Source organism: Ixodes scapularis, unplaced genomic scaffold (genome assembly GCF_016920785.2).
Source record: "Ixodes scapularis isolate PalLabHiFi unplaced genomic scaffold, ASM1692078v2 PGA_scaffold5__190_contigs__length_132052651, whole genome shotgun sequence".
Lineage (NCBI taxonomy): Eukaryota > Metazoa > Arthropoda > Arachnida > Ixodida > Ixodidae > Ixodes > Ixodes scapularis.
The window spans coordinates 110,683,826-110,708,153 of NW_024609880.1; the positions used below are offsets into that span (position 1 = coordinate 110,683,826).

Sequence of the window (24,328 nt, forward strand, 5' to 3'; positions counted from 1 at the left end):
ATTGATTTACATTGGCCTGCCTCTTTTGTGTTAATTTCAAGCAATCTCGTCTACGAAATGATGCAGAATAGAAACACACCACCTCGTCCTCGTTGAAAAAAAAACAAAAAAAAAAAGCACTTTTGCTGTTTACTTAGATCTGGGTCCTTGCATAAACGCTTTCATAATTTTAGCCTTGTGGACTGGAACACATGCGCAAGAAACAACAAAAATGCGCACGAAAATCAGAGCATGAAAAAATTGTTTCACTTTATTAAAAAAAAAAAAAACCGAGGGTATTTGTTGCAAACCAATTGTAAATTAAGTCTCGTCTAAAGTATATTTGCCGTTTCCGTACCCAAATAATTATTTGTGTTTCGGTAAAAAGAAAAAAAAAAGTGTTTAAGTTCCGATGTTTTTTTTTTTTTTTTCTTTTCGGTTGGTTTGTTTTGCATATGTTTGAGCCGTTAAGTGTCGACGAATTTCAGGAGTTGGTGCCAGTGTTGCGCACGCTCCTCAAAAAGAGGAACGGAAGCCCGTTCCTCGTTCCTCTTGATTTTTGGAAGGCGTTTCTGTTACAAGTTCCATCTGCAAGAAAGTAACTCGTTCCCGTTGCAGCAAAAAAAAAAAAAAAAAAAAAAAAAAGTGGAATGTATCGTTTTATATACGTTACATTTGTATTTTGCTAATCACCATATTTAGTTAGATCAAACCAAGTGTTTTTATCTATCCCATCAAATAGCAACATACGAATTTGAATGCCGCGATGGAAGGACACCAGGAGAAGAAAACAAGCGGCAGCAAGGTTTACATTAACTGAAGAGCGTGTTAGGAACATTGACTGTCAACGGAGAAATAAAACAAACATGGGACAAGGGACGACGAACATTTCTTGTTGTTCGTCGTCCCTTGTTCCGAGTCTGTTTTATTCTTTCTGTTGCCAGGAAGGTCTCATTTGTTGATATATTTACTTTTAAAAATCTCAGCGTTTTGCTATATACATGTTTGTGGTGGGCTATGAAGACGTGCCAAATGTACTGTCACCCCACATTGCATGGGCGTTTTACAAGCTCACGCGTTTCAATCTAACAAAGTCCCATGTCCGCAAGACGAGCAAGTGGAGAAGAAGGTAGGGCTTTTTGAAGGTCAGCCTTGAAAACTACCAGTCCCTCCTCGTGAAGGTTGGATTCCTTGTTCCGTTTGAAGGTGGGAGAAGAAAAGCGGGAATGAAGGTTAATTTTTGTGCATCTGGCCAATGTTTGGGATACAAGGGTATGTCTTGTAACCTGTTCTTTTGGTGTAACTGGTTTCTTTGTAGAAGTTCAGTGATGGCTGCAGTCGGCTTTAGATTTCTGGTTGTATGAGGATTCGTGGGAGCAAAGAAAGTAGCTGAGTTTGAGACGTTCCTTTTTCTGTCTTTTCCTTCGACTAAATGTTTTGATTTCTGTACCGCAGTCTCGGGCACTGAAAACAAATTATTATGCTCACTAGCTGTCCCGAACCCTACTGTCAACAAACGAGAACCCCACAAAAAAGAAAAAAAGAAACCTAAGTAACGAAAAACTTAACGAGATCCTGCTCTTCGTAAATATATTGTTGTATATATTTTTTTTCAAATTCCCCTCTCAGAAATAAAATAAAAATGGCTCCACTGAACGAAGAAAAGGGAACGCCGTTTCTTCTTCCGTTCCCGTAAAAATGTAACGCGTTCCCGTTCCAGTTCCATGAATGCAAGATGGAACGGCGACGTTCCTTTGTTCCTCCCAAAAGGAACGCGTTCCAGGAACGCCGTTCCTTGGAACGTCATTCCGTACAATTTGCCGCATTGTCAACGCAGCGAAAGTTCCTTTCAACACGAAAATAACATTATGAAAGAATAACTCCAAGAAAATAACTGAAGAGGGCCCCGCGACATTTGTCAAACAGCACATGCGATCCAACAACAACAGCAAAAAAAATAGCAGATTTGTTTTTTTCTTTTTAGGAAATTACAAGTGGACGGATAAGAGGAAACGCTGCAAAAAACAGGAGAAGAGAAGGCGTCGACCATTGCAACGCCCTCTATCGAACGAGCATAGCTTCCCGTAGCAAAGAACGTGTACGCGACTACAATAATTAGGGGCACGAAGCGAATGATCAATAACTCTCGTTCATAAACCAGTCGACCGAACGCCTTCGACCACTTCCTCTCCCTCACCTGCGAGTAAAATACGTTTAAAAAAAAAAAAGAAACAGAAAGTCACGTCTCTGGTGTAGTTATAACAAAGGGGCGGAAACGTCTGTAACCTAAAAGCCGCAAATGTTCTCGTCTGTGGTGTGGCAACAAACACTAGACATCCACGGCATATGCAGGCAGACATGCAACGAGCAATAAAATCCAGCGTCTCTGAGCGTCTCAGATTGAGACGCTACAAGACGCGCTGCCAAGCGCCCAGACTTTGTTCGTATATACAGAACGTGAAAGCTTTTTGCGTCGTTACAGCGTTTCGTAAACACTCTCTGGAGCGGGGGCGTTCGAGTTAGAAAATGTTGCGACCGACCGCACGCGTGATTGATAAGCGGAGGGACGCAGACAGATCGCCGCGGTTTGGGATGTGCTATCGAAATTCCGTATTCGGAACGCCGGGAGCAGCTTGCCCATTCCTGCTCCGTGCGTCGTCGGCCAGGGAAGACGCGCCTCCGTATAGTCGTTTTGTGCTTGGCAAATTTTGCATGCCGTACGCGCCGCTATCCATCATTGGAAATCGAAGGCGATTCCATGCCATAACGTCCAACGCGGAGAGCAAGTCGTCTGCTACTTGCGCAGGAGTTGCAGTGACGTCAGAACAACGCAGAGCTCTGATTGGCTCCGATTGAGGAATAGTGGGTAGACCTCGAAGCAAGCTGCCTTCAGGTCTACCCACTACCCTTCAATCGGAGCCAATCAGAGCTCTGCGTTGTTCTGACGTCACTACAACCCATGCAAAAGAAGCAGACGACTTGCTCTCCGCATAATAATAAGAAAAAACAAGTTTTCATTTTTTTTTTTTTTGGGGGGGGGGGGGGTTAAAATAAAGTAACGACGACGATTTCGCAGCATTTAGTAAACTCAACAATTCAACAGAGGCAGAACTATAGGTAGTCGCAATGCCAATTCTTGGTCAACGGTTTTTCTTTTTTGGCCGCATTTATTCTATTCTGGGAAAGCCAGTCTGGCCCATCAAAATGTTTTTTATGGCTTTATTTGCAGTTAGCATAAGAAAAGTTCAGTAATGAATCACGAACCGCCCCACACACACACAAACAAACAGAAATGAGCGTCCTTCCGCCCCCCCCCCCCCCCCCCCCTTCACCCCCACCCGAAAGAAAGGAACTATGATGACTGTCGTCGCACAGATATGTTATATTCTCTACATAGTTAAGCTCACGGTGTAAAAGCCGGCGGTTGCGAGCACGGACGCATGATTACCTCTTTGGAACCTCCCTTGAAGACAACGTGCGCTTAAAATTAATTTCACATTAACTGTGGCCAAGCTCGACATTGTTTCGAGTGCTTTCTAGGTCGACGACGTTTTTTGGGTCGATGAGTGGCAATCGACTTGTTTCTGGCGGTTCATCGCACCGCTGGAACTTCAAATATTTGCTCGGTCAATACGGAAACATACCTTGACAGTTACGAACTTACGACCCGTGAGCGCACGGAAGATACATCGCGACACATCGAATAGTTTTATCTGTATCATTTTGTTTTCTTTTAAATTCATCGGATACTTTTCGCTTTATTGAACGAAGGAAGAGATAAAAGGTTGGCATAAAGGGCGACACCAAAACAATGGCAGCCTTGTGTACGACAACAGCGCACGTTTCAGTAACACATTGACATTTATGATGCATTCATCAATCGGTCAAATCAAGATGGCTTAATATCGAGGCTTTATTAGCGGCGAGATGTTTCGGTGGCGCCCTCGTTCGGTTACCTTTCGTGACGTCATTACCTTGTGAACAACAAGTTCGATGGTGTTTGTAATGGGCATGGTGGAAGCCTGAAATCATAGCGCTCTCAAAGCAACACTGCTAACACCATCAAAATTTAAGTTCTTACATTCCTCTTATTTCCGTCGATGAGACATCCTTTGCTGACTTCATAGTCAGGTTTTGGCCAATTGTGATGGGCCGACAACAGCGACGCTTTCGTTCGCTCACGTCGCCAATAGATTGTAATCGTAGGAAGAAGAATTGAGGTGTGTGTATGTTTATACAGCCTAGAACTTAGTCTGCCTCAACGGGCGACTTGTCTCCCAGCTGTAGATGAAAAATTTAACCAGAGCTGTCCAACCGATAGCCTGGGGTCTTTAACGTGCATCCCGCAGTAGTGGTACACGACCGCACGCCGGTACGACGCTCATCCAAATCGAAGCGGGCAGGGGTGGGGATTGAACCCAGGATCCCTGGGTTCTGCAGCGCGAGCTTTCGAGTAATCGTAGGATGAAAATGAAATATTGCGCGTTGTTGATTACCGGAAAAACACTTCAGCCTTCACGATAAAGTATAGTTAAAAATGCATCATTCCTTACATTATGCTGCCTATAAAGTTCCACTGTGTTACTTCGCTGGAGAGCGCTCAGAAAGCCGAGCCTTTCGATCTACGGTGGAAGGTTGGCGAACGCCGAGGCCGAAAGCACGTTCTGGGCTAAACATTAAATCGTGGGAGCAGAGTCGCTTGCATAGGCAACCTGCAATGCTGTTTGGTTTAGCGCTATCTAGCGATTGAAACGAGAAACATGGGGAATGCCTGGAAGGTGCGACTGCATTGTTCAAACGTCAACTATTACTTTGGTGGGGTCGCTTATAGCTGAAGTGTCTGTAGCCAGAAATGATGGGTAGGCCAGGAAGCCGTGGGCGTAAAACATTCTCAAGAAATCGCAGAACATGCGAGGGAAAGGGGAATCGGGTACAGTTCTGCTTTCTCCGTTGATGGAGAAGGTGTTTTCTGCTCTATTCCGCACGAACAACTGTTTCCCGCTGTTAAAAAGTGAGTTGAGAAACCGGGAGAAACTTCGCTTAGGGATTCGTGGGGAACAAGTGCCGGGTTCGAAAATTCCTCAATGGGAAACTTCTAAAATCAAAGTGCACCATTGGGAAGAGGAAGAAAAAACAGTAACAATTACGAGAAATTTTAGTACCTCCAAAAGCAATTATGTCAATCTTACGATGGCTTCCTAACAACCTGAATAAAATTAGTACAAAATTACTAAAACATAATCGAATATAAGTAATTTAATTGCCTGGAAGGAGTACCGTTACAAGCTTGGTTACAAGCTCCACCCATTGGCCAAGCTCACTCGGTATGAACGGATGTCTGGGAGGTGGTACTGAGCGCGACACGAGCCTGTGAACTCATTATCACGTGGCATGCTTTTTCAATCAAAGCACTTTCTCGGCCTGGTGAGTGCTCTTGCAGACACCAGCTACACTGCGCCCCCCCCCCCCCCCCCCCCCCAATGTATGGTGTGTGTGTGTGCGTTTTTTTTATCGCAAAAGACAACAACAACAACAACAAAACAACGCATCGAATTAACGAACGCTCATGCTTCGCCCAAAATGCAGCGCTAGCGGTAGAACAACATATCAAAATTTGAGAACTAACCGTTATCTCAATCAAAAGTTACAAATTATTTAAAAACAAATATCAATGAAAAAAAAAAAGGGCCCATTTTTGCGTGTTTTCGGTAACTGGCTCCATTCAGCTCCATGTATTCGAGAGCTCCGTCGTCCGCCATTTTCACATTGAAAATTACAGAAAATCACTTTTGAATAATATAACGGTTGGTTCTGAAACTTCAGCACCTGGTTCAGACCGCTAGTTCTACATTTGGGCGGAGAACAAGCCTTCGGTGATGCGTAGGTTCTTTTTGCGGTGAACAAAACCCTGTGTATGTTTTGGGGGTGAACACCCCGTACATGGCTTGCATATGACGTCATTGTTCCAAATCCTGTGCATGTTTGTTTGTTTTTTGGAGGGGGGGAGGGGACACCTTGCACATGGTTTGTACGTGACGTCATCGTTCGACGCTGGTGGTCATTGCTGCTTGTTCTTGCCGACAGAAGCGAATTCGGAGTTGCAAAAATATGTGCCGTAGAAGTGATACGCTCTCAGCAGCAGGCCACAAACACGAAGGTTGATGCAAAGTCAATGCAATCTGCATGTTGGCTCTTCCGGTTATCTGCGAGAAATTAGATGCGCATGCCCCACGAAGGGCCTTTCAGGGTGAACCATGCATCCCGATGACGTGCCTTCATCTCCCCGCTTCCAGGAATCCCAGCCTGTCCGACGAGGGCCACTGGGAGCGCATCTACTGGCCCGTGCACACGGCCTACGGCAAGGAGTACCTCACACTGGCCGTCAACTCCAGCCTCGTGGGCTACGGCCACAGGGCAAACTATTGTGCCTTCTGGCAACAGTTTCTACCTCGCCTGGTCAACCTCTCTGGTCAGTATGATGAAGGTATTCCGTCGCCGTGTATGCGCTCTGTCGTCGTCTCGGAGAGTGACCTCCTGGAGACGCCCAAGGTTAGACGCCGACATTTAGATAACCGACAACTTCAGAAATGCAAGGCGTGCCCAATTCCGAGCTTCTTAATATTGCTCCAGAGTCAGTCGTCTCTCGGCGTTCTTGAGTAGTTGATTCATTGGCGCACCTTATTTTGACACAGGTGTCAAGGCGGTTGGTAAAGAAGGTGACTAAAATCTCCTGACGGGGTCTTATGAGCGTTAACCGCGAAACAACGTGAGCATCATAACTTGATACACTACGTTTCTGACGTATTCGGTGAGTCTAAGTGATTCGACTTTTTCGGGACCTGTTCGGGGTCCCTTCTGAAGGCTGGTTCACACACTGGCGTCGAATGCGACTGAAGGCAACTGCAACAGCTTGTAACGTACGGGTTGCTATGGCAACAGCTGCGTAGGCTCCACCAAAACGCGGTGAAAACCGGTTTCGTTGGAGCAGACGCAGCTGTTGCCATAGCAACCCGTGCGTTGCAAGCCGTTGCAGTTGTACTCAGTCGCACTCGACGCGAGTGTGTGATTCGCCCTTGAGGATTCTATAATCAGGGACAACTTTCTGTGACACCTCCGAGAAGAGGTGGAGAGCCTGCGCAAGGTTTTAATCGGGGCTCAGTCCGGGAAAGGGCATGATTGCCTAAAATCATTGACACCATTTTTTTTTTTTTTTTTTTTCGTGACGGCCACCATGTTGAATTCTGGCGTAGCTGAGTTGGGGAAAAATAGCAAATCAATTTATTTGACGATTGGAAAAAGCTAGAATTCAAAGGATTCGTGACAATAGTTCTACTTTTTTTTCTTGACTCTACTTTTCTTTCGCCCAACCCAACTACTTCAATATGGCAACTGTCACACGAAAATGATCTATAGGAGGCCTTTTTTTTGTTATTCAGATCAGTTTCTGCACGTTCTTTACGTGTCTCGTTTTTGTTGTTGTAAGCATCGGGTTGTGCCCTCTCACATCCTTTCAACGAGCACAACAAACGCTGCCGCAACACTTTCACTTGGAAATATGTCTACACTTGCCTGCGGACCATATCCAGGGCCAATACACAAATTTTGGAAAGAAACTCTGCGAACGTCTTCTTGATCGAGTCTCTCTGTGGTAACTGTTGACTTAAAAAAAAAGAAAACGTAATTAGTCTAGATTTTTTTATTATTCCGGCGCAACCTACGAAATTGCTTCGTCATTCTGTAAGAACAATAGCAAACCAATTGCCAGCAAATGGGATGTCGCTTAGTGAGTGCTACTTACCGACTACGTACACCCGCGAACAATACGGGCTGCAGAAAGAGCCGATTCCGCCTCTTCCTGCGTCTGCGGTCGCTACCAGATATATTATTTCTTAAATTGTCAGAAAGTCCAAAGTATGAGACCTTAAGTTCGCATTTCATTCCTAGTTCAAACCACAACTTCCTAAAAAAAACACACAAAAAAACTGGCAGGTACGCCAAAAAAGCATGAAGGGTTCTTTCTGCTCGTATTGTACGCGACAGTACATATATGGATCAGTGCCCAACCTGCTGCCGTGACTAGAAATTTTTTTACCGGCTCTCGCCAGTGTGTGGATAGAAAGAAGAGGACACAATGGGACCCACGTGCATTCGTAGGACCCTCGGTTCTAAGGTCAGACAGTGGTTTCTCGTAGCTAAAGTAAATAAATAGACATCGCTCTACTTTATTAAACGACATCCTTGCGCACGTCCGCAGCACCACCTCACCTACTCTCTCCCCTCCTCCTTCCCTCTCTTCCTCCCACCCTCCCTCTCCTTCTTCTCTCTTCCCTCGGCGTGCAACGGTGTTGGACAGAACCGACACTCCCATCGGCCGCGCCTCAACGGCCTCGTCGGGATTGCCCAAACGAAGCCGCAGCAGTGACCGAACGATACCGTGGATGGTGCTGCTGACATCCAGAGCTTTAGTGACTCGCCGCTTTGGAGTTTGTTCTAGACCCCGATGCGCTGCTCGCAGTTCCTGCCTCATCACTTTTTTACAGCGGAGCTGTTAAGGGCTAGGTTCCCCAGGATCGTGTCCGGTGCCAAACGAATGTCGACACAATACTCTGGTTGCCGCCGTCGCTCATAGATGGCTGTAGCTGTCCAGAGTGTTGTGTTTGCCGGTTGTCTGCTAACCGCCGTCGCTCATAGATGGCGGCAACCTTGCCGACCTGCGGACGGCCTTTACTTCATTCCCACCATAGTACAGCTTCGCTGGTCTTCCTTCTTCAAAAAAGTGGAAAGGCTGTTTTAATTTTTGTTGCGTTCCTGAACATGAGTCCAACAAATATGCAAACACTGTATACTGTGGTGTCGGATGTCTTCTTTATAGCAACTTGGTTGTCATGATCACTGAGAGTCTAAGAACCGCGGAAAAACGAGGTGCGTGAAGCTAATAACTCGCGCACTGCGTTTTTTAAGCTGATAGTGACCGTAAACGTTCTAGAGCAAATGACACGTTAATGTGATCGTGTAGATCCTGTTGTGACCGACAATTTAAGAAACGCAGCGTTTGACTTAATATATTCGTGTTTCTTGCTTCGGTTCATCGTCCTTCTAATCGGCTAATGTATCGATGACTGCGGAACGATCAAAAGGTGCTAGAGACTCTCCACGTTCTGCGTTTCTTAAATTGTCAGTGGCTGCCTTTACATGGATGCGACAGTAGCGCATCGAATCGACAGGGAACCCATCACACGCGTCCAGTCCCTCTGCTTCTTTATCTTCTACACCAGTGGTTCTCAGATGCGGTTCCGCGGATCCGTCTGGCTCTGCGAAGCCATTATTGAGGTCCGCGAAGCCCTTGTCTTACCCCCCCCCCCCCCCCTCCCCCCCCCCCCTTTTTTTTTTTTCTCACGAAAAAAAAATAAATAAAAGTTTTTTGTTGACTCTGGTTAGGTGGCGCAAGCTACCGCCCGTTATAAAGAACACAGCCGTTACCATCTACCCATCCATTCAACCTTTTACTTTATGTTTCTCACTTCTTCTGTCTATAACCGTAAACGATGTCCTTTTCACACTGCAATTTGTCTCGCCCTTCCCCCGCTGGCACAAGGTCCCTCATCCCTATGGTGGCCCCACAGGGGACCCGACACATTCATGCTAGAGAACCCCTGTTCTACCCAATCACAGTCGTCATAAGTCGATTCGACGCGCTACGGTCGCATCCATGTATCCGCGGCTACTGACCAGAGACGCTGCCGAATCAACTTCCGTCACGTGACTCAATGAAACACATAATTGAACCAAAACTATTTCTGTGACGACTCATATGCACGATCCAAACGCAGTGCTATATACACTTCGTTTCAGCTTAAAGGCCGATGACAAGTCTCGAGATTCTGCAAGGCAGAAGATCCTCCTGATTATGGGGGAAGAGGAAACAGGCAACGGTGGATAGGGTAGAAGGGGGGAGAGGAGGAAGGGGAAAAAGTGGAAAGCTCAAACTGGTCGTCGGTCTTTAAGTCCAGAGCCGACGCTACGAGCCAATGGGACCAATCAAACGGCGACAAAAGCGCGAGTCACTATATAGGCTTTTTCGGTTTACGACGGGTTCAGCGATGACGGAGCACATACAGAAACAACGACCGTGGTGGTGCGCACCTTGACGCTGTCTGATTTCTCCAATCAGGGGCCCTAATCTGGACACTAGGCGAGAAACTCGGCGAGAAATCTGGCGGCCGTGATAGGCGGACGCCATACTTGACCTTGGCGCCGGCCAATCAGAGCCGCGGGATTTCTCGCCGACTTTTTCGCCAAGTGTCCAGATTAGGGCCCCAGCTTGGATAGCGTCGGCCGCGTCTAAACTTAAACACACACACACACACACACACACGAATAATAGATTTTTTGTGCGCGTATCTCATGTCGGAATCAGCCAACTCACAAAAAATCCTCCTATTTAATTAATTTATTCGGGAATTCCGCCTCGCATCCAAACAGCCTTTAAGCCGCGGTTGCGCCGCTAGTACGTCGTACAAAAGACAGTCTGCCCGAGGAGTGCTTCTTTCATGCACGATGGCTGGTGCACGACGCCCACTAAAGGCTGGTGCACCACTAAAGGCTGGTGCACCACTAAAGGCTGGTGCACAACACTTGCGACTGCGCTTTCGATCGGAGTACCGGCCTCTTGTGGACGCTTACGACCGACTGCCCGGTCGTATGGGCAGTCGCCAAGTGTGGGAACCAGCCTTTGCATGCACCGAGATGCCAACAAAACGCACTCGGGTAGAAGTCGCGTGAAAGAAACAGAAAATGAAGGATGAGCAAACAGGGAACACAGGAAAGAGTATGCCGCAGAAAGGAGAGAAAAGGGCCAAGGTTACTAACGAAGTTCGTGAAACGTGAATATCTAGTGGGGGAGAAAACATTTAATAATGAGTTAACTAAGGTACCGATATATATGTTGTTCATAGGCGAGCGTCTTGGGTTTCTGTATGTAAAGGAAAATAAATAAATAAATAAAAACTACGTGCCGAGTTTATATTGACACCATACACGAAAGGTGAACGGAAAGGCCTTAAATTCTTCATAAAGAACCCATGCAGAGTCTTTTACAAAGAGCTTGCCATCCGTAATTGGCGCTCCTTAGTGATTTGCGGAGGATTAAATTAAGGTAAAATTTTTCTCATATTAAAAAAAAATATTCGTGGGAGCGATGAAAATTTATACGGGCAAAAACGTCGTTGCACATCTCCAATCCGGTCGCAATGTGTAGCGCACAGAAAATATTTCGCGCAACTAAAAAAAGATGCAGCCTAAATAGCAATAAAGAACGAGGCAGATTCACAGACGCTTTGCAGCAGCTGTGCACGGGCGCCGCCATAACCGACCTTTAGTTTTTTATTGTCTTTTCCTCTTATTACGTTTACTCCACTTCATTACGACCGCGGCAGGGCAGGTTATTGCCATCTTAGATTCTACCGTGTCCTTCTCCCTAGCATTCGCCTTTGGGCTCGCCAACGCCCGCTTCAGTGGCTCGGGATCTGGGTAAGACGAGAAAAGGTCAGCAATGGCGGCTGTAATCTGTAGCGTGTGCAAAGCGTATATAATGCACGAGTGTCTTCTAATGTACCTCGTAATTCGGGTGATCGATCGAACATCACTTACTTTCAAACGCTACCTCTGCTTGGAAAAGTCATTCGCAGTAAAGCATTATTCTCTCACCTTGAGTTCCTCTATATGTGAATGTGAATGCGCAACTCTGCTACCGTAGGTAGCAGAGCTGCGCATTCAGACTCGGCGGGTGGCCGTAGCGCCGGCTTTCCTGCACGGCCCTGGATGCTTTGCTCGTCACGTGACTGATTTCGGCGAATAGCGCGCCGCGCAAGGAAAACAGAAAAGGAGGAGAAAGAGACGAAAGCAGGGAAGCATACGCCAGGGCGCGTGCAACGTCGGCGGAGTGACCTAAAGAGTGACCGTGGCGGTGTCTTTCCTGCACGGCGGTGGATGCTTTGCTTCTCACGGGATCGATCTCGGGGAATAGCGGCCTGGCGGCGCGGATAAAACAAATGCGCAACTCTGCTCCCCCTTCGAAGGAGCAAATCGAGGCACGAGGTCCTATTGCGGTGAATGTGTGAATTAACCAAATTAAATCCTGATTGAGGTCGTCTGCTTCGAAAGCATATATAGAACCCAGACTGGCCCACAAACCGTTCTTTCCATAGTGAACCAAAAATGTCGTCTTCCTAAGGGTACAATTGAAGAGGCTGTAATTAGATTAAGTATAGCTAATTAACCCAATTTTTTGTCTATAGCCAATGCATACCGGCGGCGAAACCGTTGGTCGAGGAGCGATGATGGTTGGATGGATGGATAGATGTAACGAACGTTTACTGCTTATTAAGGCCCAGGGCTCGCCATGCATGTTCTGCGTTGCATACACTGTCAGTACAATACAGTGGCAGATGGAGTCACGTTATCGTCGTTTTATTTTTTTTTTCCCTTTTTCCCGCAAGTGCACGCAGATCAAGCCCTCAAAATCGCGACGTGCTCAGCGCGCGAAGCAATGAGGGCGAGAGAAATCGGGAACGGGATAAAATGGACGGCAGGACTTGACAGTCGGTCAGCCGCGCCGAGCAGCTCACGCGTGGCGCGTTTGCGAAAGGTTTCGAAGCGCAGGAGAGCTTTCCGGCTAATAGGGCCCCGGTGTTCCTCGGAGCGCGAGCATTCCTCTCCCTAACCTCCCGTGCCGACCGAACGTCCAGTCCTCCGCGGAGGGAGACGCAACGGACCGCGTCCCATCCAGCCAAAAAGGAGAGTAAATCGCGTAAAACCCAGGGACCCCAATACCCGCGCAGTCGGTCGTGAAGTCGACTTCGTCCGTCGGTCCGTCGATTCAATGGCGGCGGCACGTGCCAATGAGGCCTACGTGACACAAGAGGCGAACATTTGACCTTCCCCCGCGGGCCACGGGTTCAGACCCCGGCAGCTCGGAGTCACGTAGAAGATTGGGGTGAGGAGGGGAGCGTACGACTCTTTACCGATATATACCCAAAGCCGTAAATCAGGAAAAGCCTTTTCCTCCTACTGTACTCTGTTCACACCTAAACTGACAGCACGGTGGAACCTATGTGCTCGTCTGACCAATCATACGTCTACCTTTTGCCACGTGACTATGCTCTCGCCCATGCTCACGCGCAAATAGCATGGGTCAGGTGATGAAAGGGGGGCGGCTGATTGGTCCGCAAGTGCGTTGCTTCCGCCGCACTATCAGCTTAGGCGTGAACGGAGTTTAGTGGACTGTGCCGTCGGCGATGTCTCCCCCAAATATCGCAAAAAACACACAAAAAAAACAACAAAAAAAAACACACGGATTTAGGAAGGCAGGATGCGTACGCAGGCAGCTGCAACGACACTTTGCTCTGTGGCTCGCAGATAACTGCGGCCCGAGCCTCTACACTTATTTATTTATTTTTATTTGATTTCGTAGGTACGGAATTTGCGCTTATTTGTAACGCTTGTTTGCTCCTCGCGATGGTTTGCGTGCGGCGCCGCCTTCGTCCCGAGCTATTTGTCTCTTGTCCGATCACGCTCTGTATGCAAATTAGACCGGCTGGGTTTATTCTTACGCAGATTTTATTTATGTTTTCGCCTTTGAGAACGTGTGTGTGCGTGTGTTTGCGTTGGAGCGGTCGTTTTATACGCGCGCGGTTTGAAGTGGGCGAGTCGAAGAGCTGTACTGAAAGAGTGCGTGCTTTGGTTTTGTTCGGACAGTTTGTCGTTTTTGTTGGGGTCGTCCGTTTCGGAAGTCGGTGGCTCATCTTATGTACAGAAGGCAGAGACGGCGAGATGGCGTCTGGAACGATAAAAAATAAAGGTCTTGCGTTTTTTTTAGGTGTTATGCGTACTACAAACGGATAATCCTCGCTGACTTTTTTTTGTCTCCTTCTTTTACGTTACTTTTTCATTATTTTGAGAGAGAAGAGCTTATAGTAACACTTTTTTTTCTTCTTTCTTTACGTTGTTCGGTTTAACTGGGGTTTCGTTTACGGCGTATTTTGCGAAATAGCTTGAAGTTTAAACGAACTTTGTTTTTTTCTTTTTCAGTTCTTAGCGCGCGAATACCTTTACATCAGGGTGCTCTTTTCAAGGCCGTGTGAAGCGGTAATTTATTGAGTACCGCAATAGAAATATGGGGCGACATCTGTGAAATGGGCACAGTACCCGAAGCACACACTGCGCAATAAAAACGGTATGTAAGAAAAAAAGAAAACGCTTAAATCCTTGTTCACGCTGGAGCTAAAAATAATGACCACTTTAAGCAATTTACGAATAACTTACATGCCAGCTCTTCCGGTGTGTGCTATTACAAAATTCAAAATGTCACATTCGTCTTTTTTTTTTTTTCTCCCTCTGAATCTGTTACAGTCACTGAGGGTTTCTTACGTCACATCTCACACCTTCGCAGTCATAACAATAAAATAACTTCTGTTGGAACGATTGTTGGTGCCAAGGACTAGAACTACATTTACGGAACAACTAAAATAATTCGATCGCGCCCTTCCTTCCTATCACCAGGTGAAACGTTCGCTAAAAGATCTTTCAAGTGCTCTCTCTAAACATTAACACTATAACTCGGTCCAGTTTTTCTTTTCTTTTTTTCAAATAAAGGACGAGGCAGGGTGCATAGGATGACTCCGGAAGAGACAGACGAGGCAGATTACGAAACCGCCAAGGATTCCAAAATCGCCACGTCGAGGGAACAGGCGAGGGTCGCTCGCCTTGACGAACCATCAGGCGACAGCCGATGTCCTCCTGCGAGCCCGGTGTGCCTCCTCGCCTCTAATGACGGGACACTAAGCCTCGCGGCCCAAAACCCCGAGTACACCCACACGCCGGGCGCAGAAACCACACCCAGGCTTCCTCTGGACCGGTATAGGTCCCCTGGGCGCTCTTCGTCGCCCCCCCCCCCCCCCCCCCCCCCCAAAAAAAAAAAAAGACTCCGCCATTTTGAGAACAAAGCACTATCTCTTGATCACTTTCCATCTTTATCACCTTTATGTGTTTCGTATACCCTTTCACTTAGCGACAGAGCGAGCGTTCGCATGACCCGGCGACGGGGTCATGCGACCGCGCCAACACAAAGGCGTCCACGTCCTCTGGGGTATATATACCGATACGCTCAGAGTCCGGCCACGCCTCCTCTTTTGTCATCGGTTCCGAGCGGTCCCCCAGAAGAAGGAGCGTGAGCCCGCGCCACTGGCACCACCTAGAGAGACACACAATAGCCGGTTTCCTTGCCGCCGCCGCCGAGGCCGATCAAGCGCCGCCGAGGGTGTCGTTCAGTCGCTCCATCATCTTCTCTTTGGTCGCCGGCCGCCTTTCCCTTCTGTGGAAACCTCCCGGCGCGGTAGTCGTAGTCTCCGTTGCAGAAAGACGAGAGTTTTCGAGTGTTTTTTCTCTTTTGTCTTCCTTTTTTCTTTTCTTTATTGGTGGGCGAAGAAGTTGTCTCAAAGCCCTAATGAGCTTCCGCCGGCGCGTTGGCGAAAGTGATGAACCCGCACACGCCAATGCCCAGGAACAAATACATTGGGTTCGGCGGTAGTCCCGATGGGAGTAATAAAGAGAACAAAAGAAGAAAAAAAAAAAGGGGGGGGGGGGGGGGGGGGGGGGGGTGTCTGTTGAAATGGATGAACCTTCGACGCGGTCCCAACTAACTGCCGGAGAAAAGTGCGGTTTTTCCGTAGCGGGTGGTGGTGGTAATTGGGCAGAGAGAAAGAAAACAATAGGTGAAACTGAGAGAGTTTTCGTTTTGGTAGACTTAAAACGGTTACAAAAAATGTTATGCATTATCGTTTTCTTTTTTTGGCGCAGTTTTTGTCTTTGCTAGTTCTGCGGTCGCGAGGTAACGAGATTTGTGTGCTTATTTACAGGATACCTACAGTTCTTCGAGGGCATCATTGTAGTGGGGAAGCAGGGTTGTTGCACATTCGCACGTTCAATAACCCATCGTTGTCCGAAATTCTGACCAGTTTTTGTGATGGTCTGTTCCACTTTGGTTTTATCAGCACTCTGGTCGTGTTTACCATAAGCAACTCACAGAAACGTTTGCATTATAACAATATTCGAGAACCTGCTCAGCATAGTTGCTAAAACATAAGTTGAACCCAAAAGATATTCGTTTTTTTTTTCTTCTTTAAATCAGTAGCAATCCATGATAAATCTGACGAAACACTTTCAGTACCTTAGATTGTGTGTTACCAAGCGTTCGGCGCATGCGTGACGCCGCTATAGCTTTCACAGAAGGCAATCGGCGGTGCACGCGAGGCGGTTCGTGCTGTCTCGTGCTCTGCACGCGCAGAGCTCCACCGAGGTCGTCGTACGCGCAGAAAGACTGAAGTTCCCGATGCACTGGATGTCACCAGCCAAACTGGCTGGTGACATCGGTTTATTCCTAGCACCCCCAGCGTGACATTTATCCCATAAATAGGAGCGCGTGGATTATAGTTATTAACATTGTGCTGGCCGCTCGATTTTGAAGCTTTGCTAGCGTTTCAATAAGGTGATCCTGGTAAGGATCGCAGTATGTCCAAGTGTTGACCCAACGCGTAAAAAATAAAACGGTTTCTTCACACCTCGACGAATATTTCAAATATACAGCGTGTCCTCCCCCCTTTCCCGTCCCCCCCCCCCCCCCCCCCGAAAAAAAGAAGAAAACAATTGATTTTTTTAATCGTTAATATAAATTCTGCATCGCCGAATGCTCATATCGTGCTTACGTGTAGCGACAGAGGTTTGAACCAGATGTGAGAGTTTCAGCGCTTACCGTGGCCTCATTCAAAAGTTGTTTGGTTTTCAGAAATTTCAACGAGATAGCGTTTAGGAGCTCGTGTCGCAGAAAATCCGGCGTCGGTGGGACCTTAAAATCCTATAATGCAACGCGCGCAGCCCCGTGTGACGTCACGTGTCACGTCACACGTGGCTGTGACGTCATGACCCTATCGACCCGCCAAATTTGGCGAAAATTTAGCGGAAAGTTTTCCCGCCAAATTTAGCGGGTCGATAGGGTCTCACGGAATTGATATATACTCTGTAAACAGTCGTACAATACAATACATTTTGTAATATAAACTATTTACGTCTCAGATAGCTCTAAAATGTGTACTTAGGTAGATGTTTTTTTTTGGTTTTTTGTGATTGTTATATACTGGGTTCTTTTTTTTTGTATTCATGTCAGTTCCGCTGCTGCCTTGTATTGGGGCGCTGGGACTCATCAAGCTGCTAACGTGCAGCTTTTTTTGCAGCGCCCTTGTCACGAATGTATTTTTTGTGGCGGAAAAAAAACTGCTTTGATTTGATTTGATGACGTCACAGCCACGTGTGACGTCACGCGTCACGTCACATGACGTCACACGTGACGTCATGTGACATCACGTGACAGACGACTCTACCCACTTCTCACATAAACCGCGCGCTCGTGGAACGAGCGCGCGGTTTATATGAGAAGGCTTTGCGAACGGCGTGCTTCAAGTTTTTAACGGAAAAATGAAGCCCATTTTTGGCCCGTTTTCGGCAACTGGCGCCATAGAGCTCCATGTATTCCAGATCTCTGTCGGCCGCCATTTTCCCATTGAAAATTTAAGAAAATCACTTTTAGACGAGATAACGGTTAAGCGCCGTTCCCACACTTGCAACCAAGTAGGACCGAGAGAGACAAGACCGGTTCTTAAGCCTCTTGCAACGGCGTAGGACATGCGCTGATGAGGAGCAGGTCCTACGCCGTCGCAAGAGGCTTAGAAATCGGTCTTTTTCTCAGTCGGTTGTACTCAGTTGCAAGTGTGTGAACGGGCCTTTAGTGTTGAAACTTTGGTATCTGGTTCGGGGACCTTTTGCGCTACATTTGGACGGAGAATGAGATGCATAGTTTTTTTTTTGCAATAAAAAAAAAACTTAATATTTTTGGGGGTAACACCCTGCACATGAATAAAGGAAACCTTTTTACTGCATTTTTTTTTTTTTGCGTACTCACTGTGCATATTTTATGTAGGTTACACACACAAAAAAAAAAAAAATCACAAATATGTTCCGTAGCCTAGTCACATTTCGAACAATACAAGGAGCTCTTGCTTACAGCCGTGACTCTCCCACCGCATTAAAGGGACAATAAATACAAGTTAAAACGTTTTATACAAATGAACGCACCTTCAGGTTGTTGAGAAAGACGGAAATTTAGATTTCTTGGACAAGTGTCAATAGTCTCTCAAAAGGTGCTTTGAAAGACCGTAAAACTAAGGGCAGCAAGCTATCCGAAGCATTACGTACGTAAACACATTTATTCATTTATTTATTTATTTACCCTCAAGGCCCCGAAGGGTATTACAGGGGGGGGGGGGGGGATTAGGTGACAAGGGTACAGTTGTTAATACATAAAATATAATACAGTAATTAATGCACGCTTGCTCAGACACTTCAAAAAAAAATTACACAATGTTATAACAGTAATAGCAACTAGAAAATGATTAATCAAAATGAACAAACAATGCATCTTTAAAATCAATAGTACTGGTTATGGAGGCTATGTCAGCGGAAAGGCGATTCCAATCAGAGCTAGTGCGAGGAACAAAGGAGTTATAATAATTGTTAGTTTTGTAATTTGGGATACCGACTTTGTACTGGTGATCTACGCGGGATGAAACATAAGTGGTGGCGTTAGAAGTTCACGGCGCATGAAAGGGTTATTATGGAAAATCATGAAATAAAGTAAGGCGGGAAATGCGTCTACGGTTCATTAGTGTGGGTAAACCAAGGCTATTCTTTATTGAAGTAACACTGGATGTACGATGGTAATTACAGAGTATGAAACGTGCTGCACAATTTTGAACTGATTCCAATGTTGCAATGATAGTATTATGACCAGGGTCCCAGATAGAACATGCATATTCAAGTTTAGTACGTACTAAAGTAGTATATAAAAGGAGTTTTAGTGACACTGGTGACTGTGAAAATTTTCGTTTGAGATATCCAAGCATGCGATTGGCGTTGTTAGTTACGTAGTCAGTGTGAGTTTCCCAGGAAAGGTCAGAAGTTATGTAAACACCTAAGTATTTGTAAGAGGACACAGACTGGAGCGGAGTGTCGTCAATGTAGTAATTCGAGCATATGTTAGTATGACGGGAAACTCTCATGGATTTACATTTATTAAGATTGAGTTGCATCAATCACTTGTCGCACCAGTTAGATACAAAGTTAAGATCAGATTGGAGAACAGAGATGTCAGAGTTATCAGTTATTTCTCTATACAGTACACAATCATCAGCAAATAAACTAATATTGGAGGAGATACATTCAGACAGATCATTAATATAGATGAGGAAAAGTAGCGGACCTAAAACAGAACCCTGGGGAACTCCAGATGCTACGGGAGAAAGTGAAGAGTTAGTACCATTGGGGCATGCACAAATTGAGAACGGTTGGTTAAAAAAGATTCTATCCAGCGTAGCACGTTCGGATCAATGTTGAGTTTGCTAAGTTTTAATAGGAGTAGCCGGTGAGAAACTTTATCGAAGGCCTTAGAGAAATCAAGGAAAATGCAGTCTATCTGGGAGCCACGGTCAAGGACAGAATGAAGCTTATTAGTGAAGAGCAGAAGCTGTGTTTCATTGATTAACAAAATACTTAACACATTTTGAAAAAAAAAAAAAAAAACGAGTTTGAGGTGAGTTGTAGCTAACTTTTGTCCTGTGAGATTGAATATCACAACCAATTGACGCAAACGTATCACCAGACGCGAGTAAAAAAAAAAAAAAAAAGAAAACAATCACTGGGGCTGAGTTCGAAATCTTACCCAAATGCATCCGAGTTACTCCGGCGGATCGTATCACGTCACAGCGCATATTTAAAAACGCTGGACGCGGGTGGGTTTTAGAACACCAAGGGGACAAAACCCTTACCCTGGAGTAAGATCGAGCATATTTTGGAACACGGCCTGGGTTTCTTATCGTCGTATGTCCAAGCATAAAAAGAATTCATACCGGATAGCTCTTCGCCGATGCAAAATGACAACGGTGAAGTCTTTCTCCATTTAACTTCGAATGTATTTCGGGAGAATATGAGTGCTACCAGGAGGTTTCAACTGCCTTGCGGTTGCCGCTTGTGAGGGAAGGCGTGCAGCGTTTATGACTGCTCGGGCAAGGCTTGCGGAAGGCGCGTAAATGTTGACATGTAAATACGTCACGATTACCTCCTCCCACCGAACGCGCCGGAAAGGAGGGGTTTCGGCGCTATTTTCAAAAGGATGCGGTGCAGCGCACCCACCTGAAAGATAAATGTGATATTCGTAATGTCGGAAGCCAAATGAACATGATTTAAGTGTTGTTGTTTTCTTTCCTCAAATACAAAACTGCTTTTGTTATCATTTAACAAACCTGCATAAACCTTCAAATAAACTCCGTTGTAAAGAGTCGCAAGTGTATACACTAGTTTTCAAAGGTCGGCGGTGGCGACGCTCCCTAAAACTCTAAAAACAGAAGTCCCTCTAAAAACAGAAGTCCCTCAGAAAAAAAAAAAAAGGGGGGGGGGGGGGGTGGCCAGTTCAATCTCTGCAGAAGGGCGGCCGCTGAACCGAATGCGGGAGTGCCGGCGGCGGGGGTCCGTTTTTGAAGCACGCCATCAGGCTCGACCATCGATCTGCGGGAAAACTGGGCCGTCCCATGCCTTGGGCTGCTAAGCAGGCGGTAGCTGCCCAGCGGCCGCCCAGCACTTCCCCTGCTCTCCCTTCCTCCTCCCCTTCCCCTCTCCCGGTATGACTGCCGGGCCACCCCCGCCCCCCAAACCAGAAGCACTGTAACTACAGAGTGTGCGCAAGAAAGACGCGCGGAACGTTTACGCTTCACGTGTAGGTAAAGCAGGCATCGCAGACAGCTGAAAACCAGGGTGAAGGTGATATTTAGTGAAGGCTGCGGAGTGGGAAAGTTTCAGGCGATAACGTTGTTCGATCTAAAAGTTGGATGCGATCTGTGAAACTTACCGTAGAGGTGGCGACTTCCTCCTCTGGCAGCGGATGTTGCTTTTCACTTTGTATTTCGTGTTCCCTGCATGACTTTGCAGGACGTACTAACATAGCATATAAACACTTCGTCTCTTTTTCATTCTTTCAGTTGACAGAGGTGAAGTTCCCGTTTTCCTTCTCATCCTATAATATTATCGCTCAACTCGGGTTAATTGAGCCTGAAAAAAAAAGTTAATTTTTGCACGTTTTGTCTTCTGCGAAGCATTTGACAGGCGCACTCTACGCCTCGTAACGTTCTCATTGAAAGTAGGACATTGCAAAGAACGTTGTCGTTGGAAAGTAGGACAGTAAACGCATAATTAAAATAGCGCAAACGAACACAAGGACGCGTAAAAGAAGGGACACAGGCACTGGGCTGATTCACGACTTACTCTCCTTTGTCGTATTCTTAAAACACATAAACAAAAGAAGACACAGAAAACAAAAGGAAAAATTCTACGTGTAGAACATCTTCACTGTCATGTGCCATTTGAAAAATTTAGAAAGTACCATTAGGAAAAACAAATAAAAAAGGAAATGAAATGGAAGGGAAATAAATAACTATACATCGTTCCACCTCAGGGCCCGTTTTCTCGAACGCGAACCGTGGTTTAAAGTTAACTATTGTCCCTAGAAGAGGGAATTCTAGGTCACGTGACTGGAAGAGCAGGGGCGCCGAGGGAAAAGCAGTACCTACAAGCAAAATGGCCACGACGTCGCTTAATGAGGGCTAATAGTTCTGCTTGGTTCTGCTGAACATTCATTTCGATCCGGCTGTTATATTAATGACGCACCATCAGCCCATTAGCACGTCAAGCAAAGCGGTAGTTCAGAGAGACTACTAAACTAACCGACGGCAGCATTCCGCGAACGCATCACTCTTCAGCAGTCTGGGTTCCAAGACATATGACGGTACATAATCCTTGCAAGTGTTTTTATGGTGAGTAAAAAAATGTTTTGCGAACGAGTGTTGGTATATATTTATACTAACACGTTTAATTTGTTACACTATGCACGCCAAATCGTGAGCAGCGATTACTTTGCGAAGAAAGGGGGTTATCCTCGATAAAGTCTTCGTTCCGGGTGAACAACTGGGAGATTGTACTGCTTTTTTGTTCGCAGTGCGCCGACAGTATGCCGACAGCATCGAGGTTTCTATACTTCGTTTCATCTTCGGTCCAGACGCAGCCAAAGCTACAAGCGCGAGCTCCGGGCTTTCAGCATCCCTGCCAAGCACGCGCGCTCGTGCAGTGCTAGCTCTGTTCTGGGCCAGATGCTCGCGCTTGTAGCATCGGCTGCGTCTGGACCGAAGCTGAAACGAAGTATACATATCCCCGGTGGCCAGCAATTCAACGGTGACGTGAAGCTTAGCTCCTCGTCACCGGTGGATCTGTTGGGCAAAAGGAAAATAGGGCAAACAGTTGAGATCACCAGGAATCAAAGAAACGTGCGTCGCAAGGAACAAATACGAGACTACAGCACCGGCGTTGCCAGACTGGAAGGCACACGGGAAAGTTATGCGTTGTTTATGGCGAAACATATTGAAGGAAATGTTTCTTACATTTTCGAATATTCGTCGCCAAACCCTAGCATAGTAGCTAAAATTTCTTCGTACCATCTGAAGCAAATAAATGGGTCTTCAAGTGCAATATTACTATATTTTGACTTAAAATACCATACTAGATCGATAACAACCAGCGGAAAAAGAGGATAAACTAAATGACTGACTTGTTTCGTCGATAGATGACGTATCTTACTGCCCAATCAAAAATAATTATTGTTCTATATCCAGCCGTTTATTACAGTACCTAGGTACTTTTTCCTTCCTAGGCACCGTGGTTTACCAAAATGGGTTTACCATCGCTTCGGGAAAACCGGCTCAGATCTGCACGAAGCCAAAACCACAACGCGAGTCCTAGTGCTCTGTCCGAACCGGTCTCGCACGCGGCCTCGGGGTGTGTGGCCACCATTTTTAGGCTGCATGTACGCGCTTGTAGCCATTGGATCGCTCCCACGGAGGATGAAACAAAGTATTAAACGAACGTGCCCAAACTCCGAACAACCTTCGGGTCACCTAGCCGTTCACTGCGATAGGTGTGGCTGTTCACCTCGGTTAGGTAACATTGCAATTTTGGCTAAACATTCACAAGGAATGGCTAGGGAAATTCATGAATCATTTTACATTCGGCAACACGGTCCCGATCTATGCGTAAGTTCAGAGTGACTTACACTGTCTGGTGAAGGGTTCGAGTTTGTTCGGAGTTTGGGTACGTTGGTTTAATACTTTGTTTAAGCCTCCGTGGGAGCGATCCTATGGCTACAAGCGCATGCATTCAGCCAAAAAATGGAGCCCACACACCACGAGCCCGCGTGCGAGACAGGTACGCCCAGAGCAGTAGGGCTCGCGCCGTGGTTTTGGCTTCGCTCAGACCTGAGGTGGAAAGATGTATAGTTATTTGTTTCTCTACCATTTAATTAACTTTTTATTTGTTTTTTCAATGGTGCTTTCTGTTAGAAATTTTTCGTATGGCACATGACAGTGAAGATGTCCTACTAGTGTAAATCTTCTTTTTTTTTCTCTCTCTTCTTTTTATCTTTCTGTGCTTTCTTATGTTGATGTTTTTAAGGAGACGAAAAAGAGAGTAAGTCGTGAGTCAGCGCCGTGTCTGTGTCACTTCTTCTACTCGCCCTTGTGTTCGTTTGCGCTGTTTTATTTATGTTTGCTATGCACCACCGACTAGCGCACCATCAAAGATTACTAGGAAAGTAGGACATTGCGAAGAAAGAGCTCTAGGATGACGCAATGTTCTCCCGGCCTTCGTGCAGCCAACCACCCAAACATGTCGGCGACCTGCACGGCGGGCGCCTCCCAGTCCGTTCCCGTGAGGACGGCCTTCCTGTCACTGCCCACGCTGGTGTCCTTCGTCGCCGCCGCCAAGGCGCTGCTGTTTTACCCTAGGCTATGGTGCTAACTACTGCCCCGACGTACGCCGCACCCGAAGGCACCCCGTCGCCACACGACCAGCGAGCAGACCACCTCCAGCGCCACCTGGACGGCCCTGGGGCCCGCTGGCGGTGCTGCGCCTCAAGGGTGGTCCGCCGACGCTGAAGTGCACCGCCGTCTCGAGAGTCTCCTGGCCGTAGTAGAAGGATGCACCGGACGATGTACCGGAAGGACGTAACCCAGGGTGTGCGGAACGTCCCCATCCTACTTGTGGCTGAAGAGGCGTGGGGTATTGCAGCAATGTATGCACTAGGCGAGGTATTCTAGATGTAGACAAGGCGCGCCATATCAGGCTTTCGAGCCGGTGTAGCGCAGCG

General features: G+C 46.7%; 1 protein-coding gene across 1 annotated transcript in view; it reads left to right on the plus strand.

The window, feature by feature from the left end:
- The window catches only part of LOC8039141 (acetylcholinesterase), a gene marked incomplete at its 5' end in the record, with an annotated part of 46,104 nt that extends 22,125 nt beyond the window's left edge, over positions 1-23,979 (plus strand). Inside the window, 2 exons of the mRNA XM_029976616.4 lie at positions 6,273-6,448; positions 23,834-23,979. Coding sequence (XP_029832476.4) covers positions 6,273-6,448; positions 23,834-23,979 — 322 coding nt within the window. The remainder of the gene's footprint in view (positions 1-6,272; positions 6,449-23,833) is intronic.
- Positions 23,980-24,328: the final 349 nt, after the last annotated feature.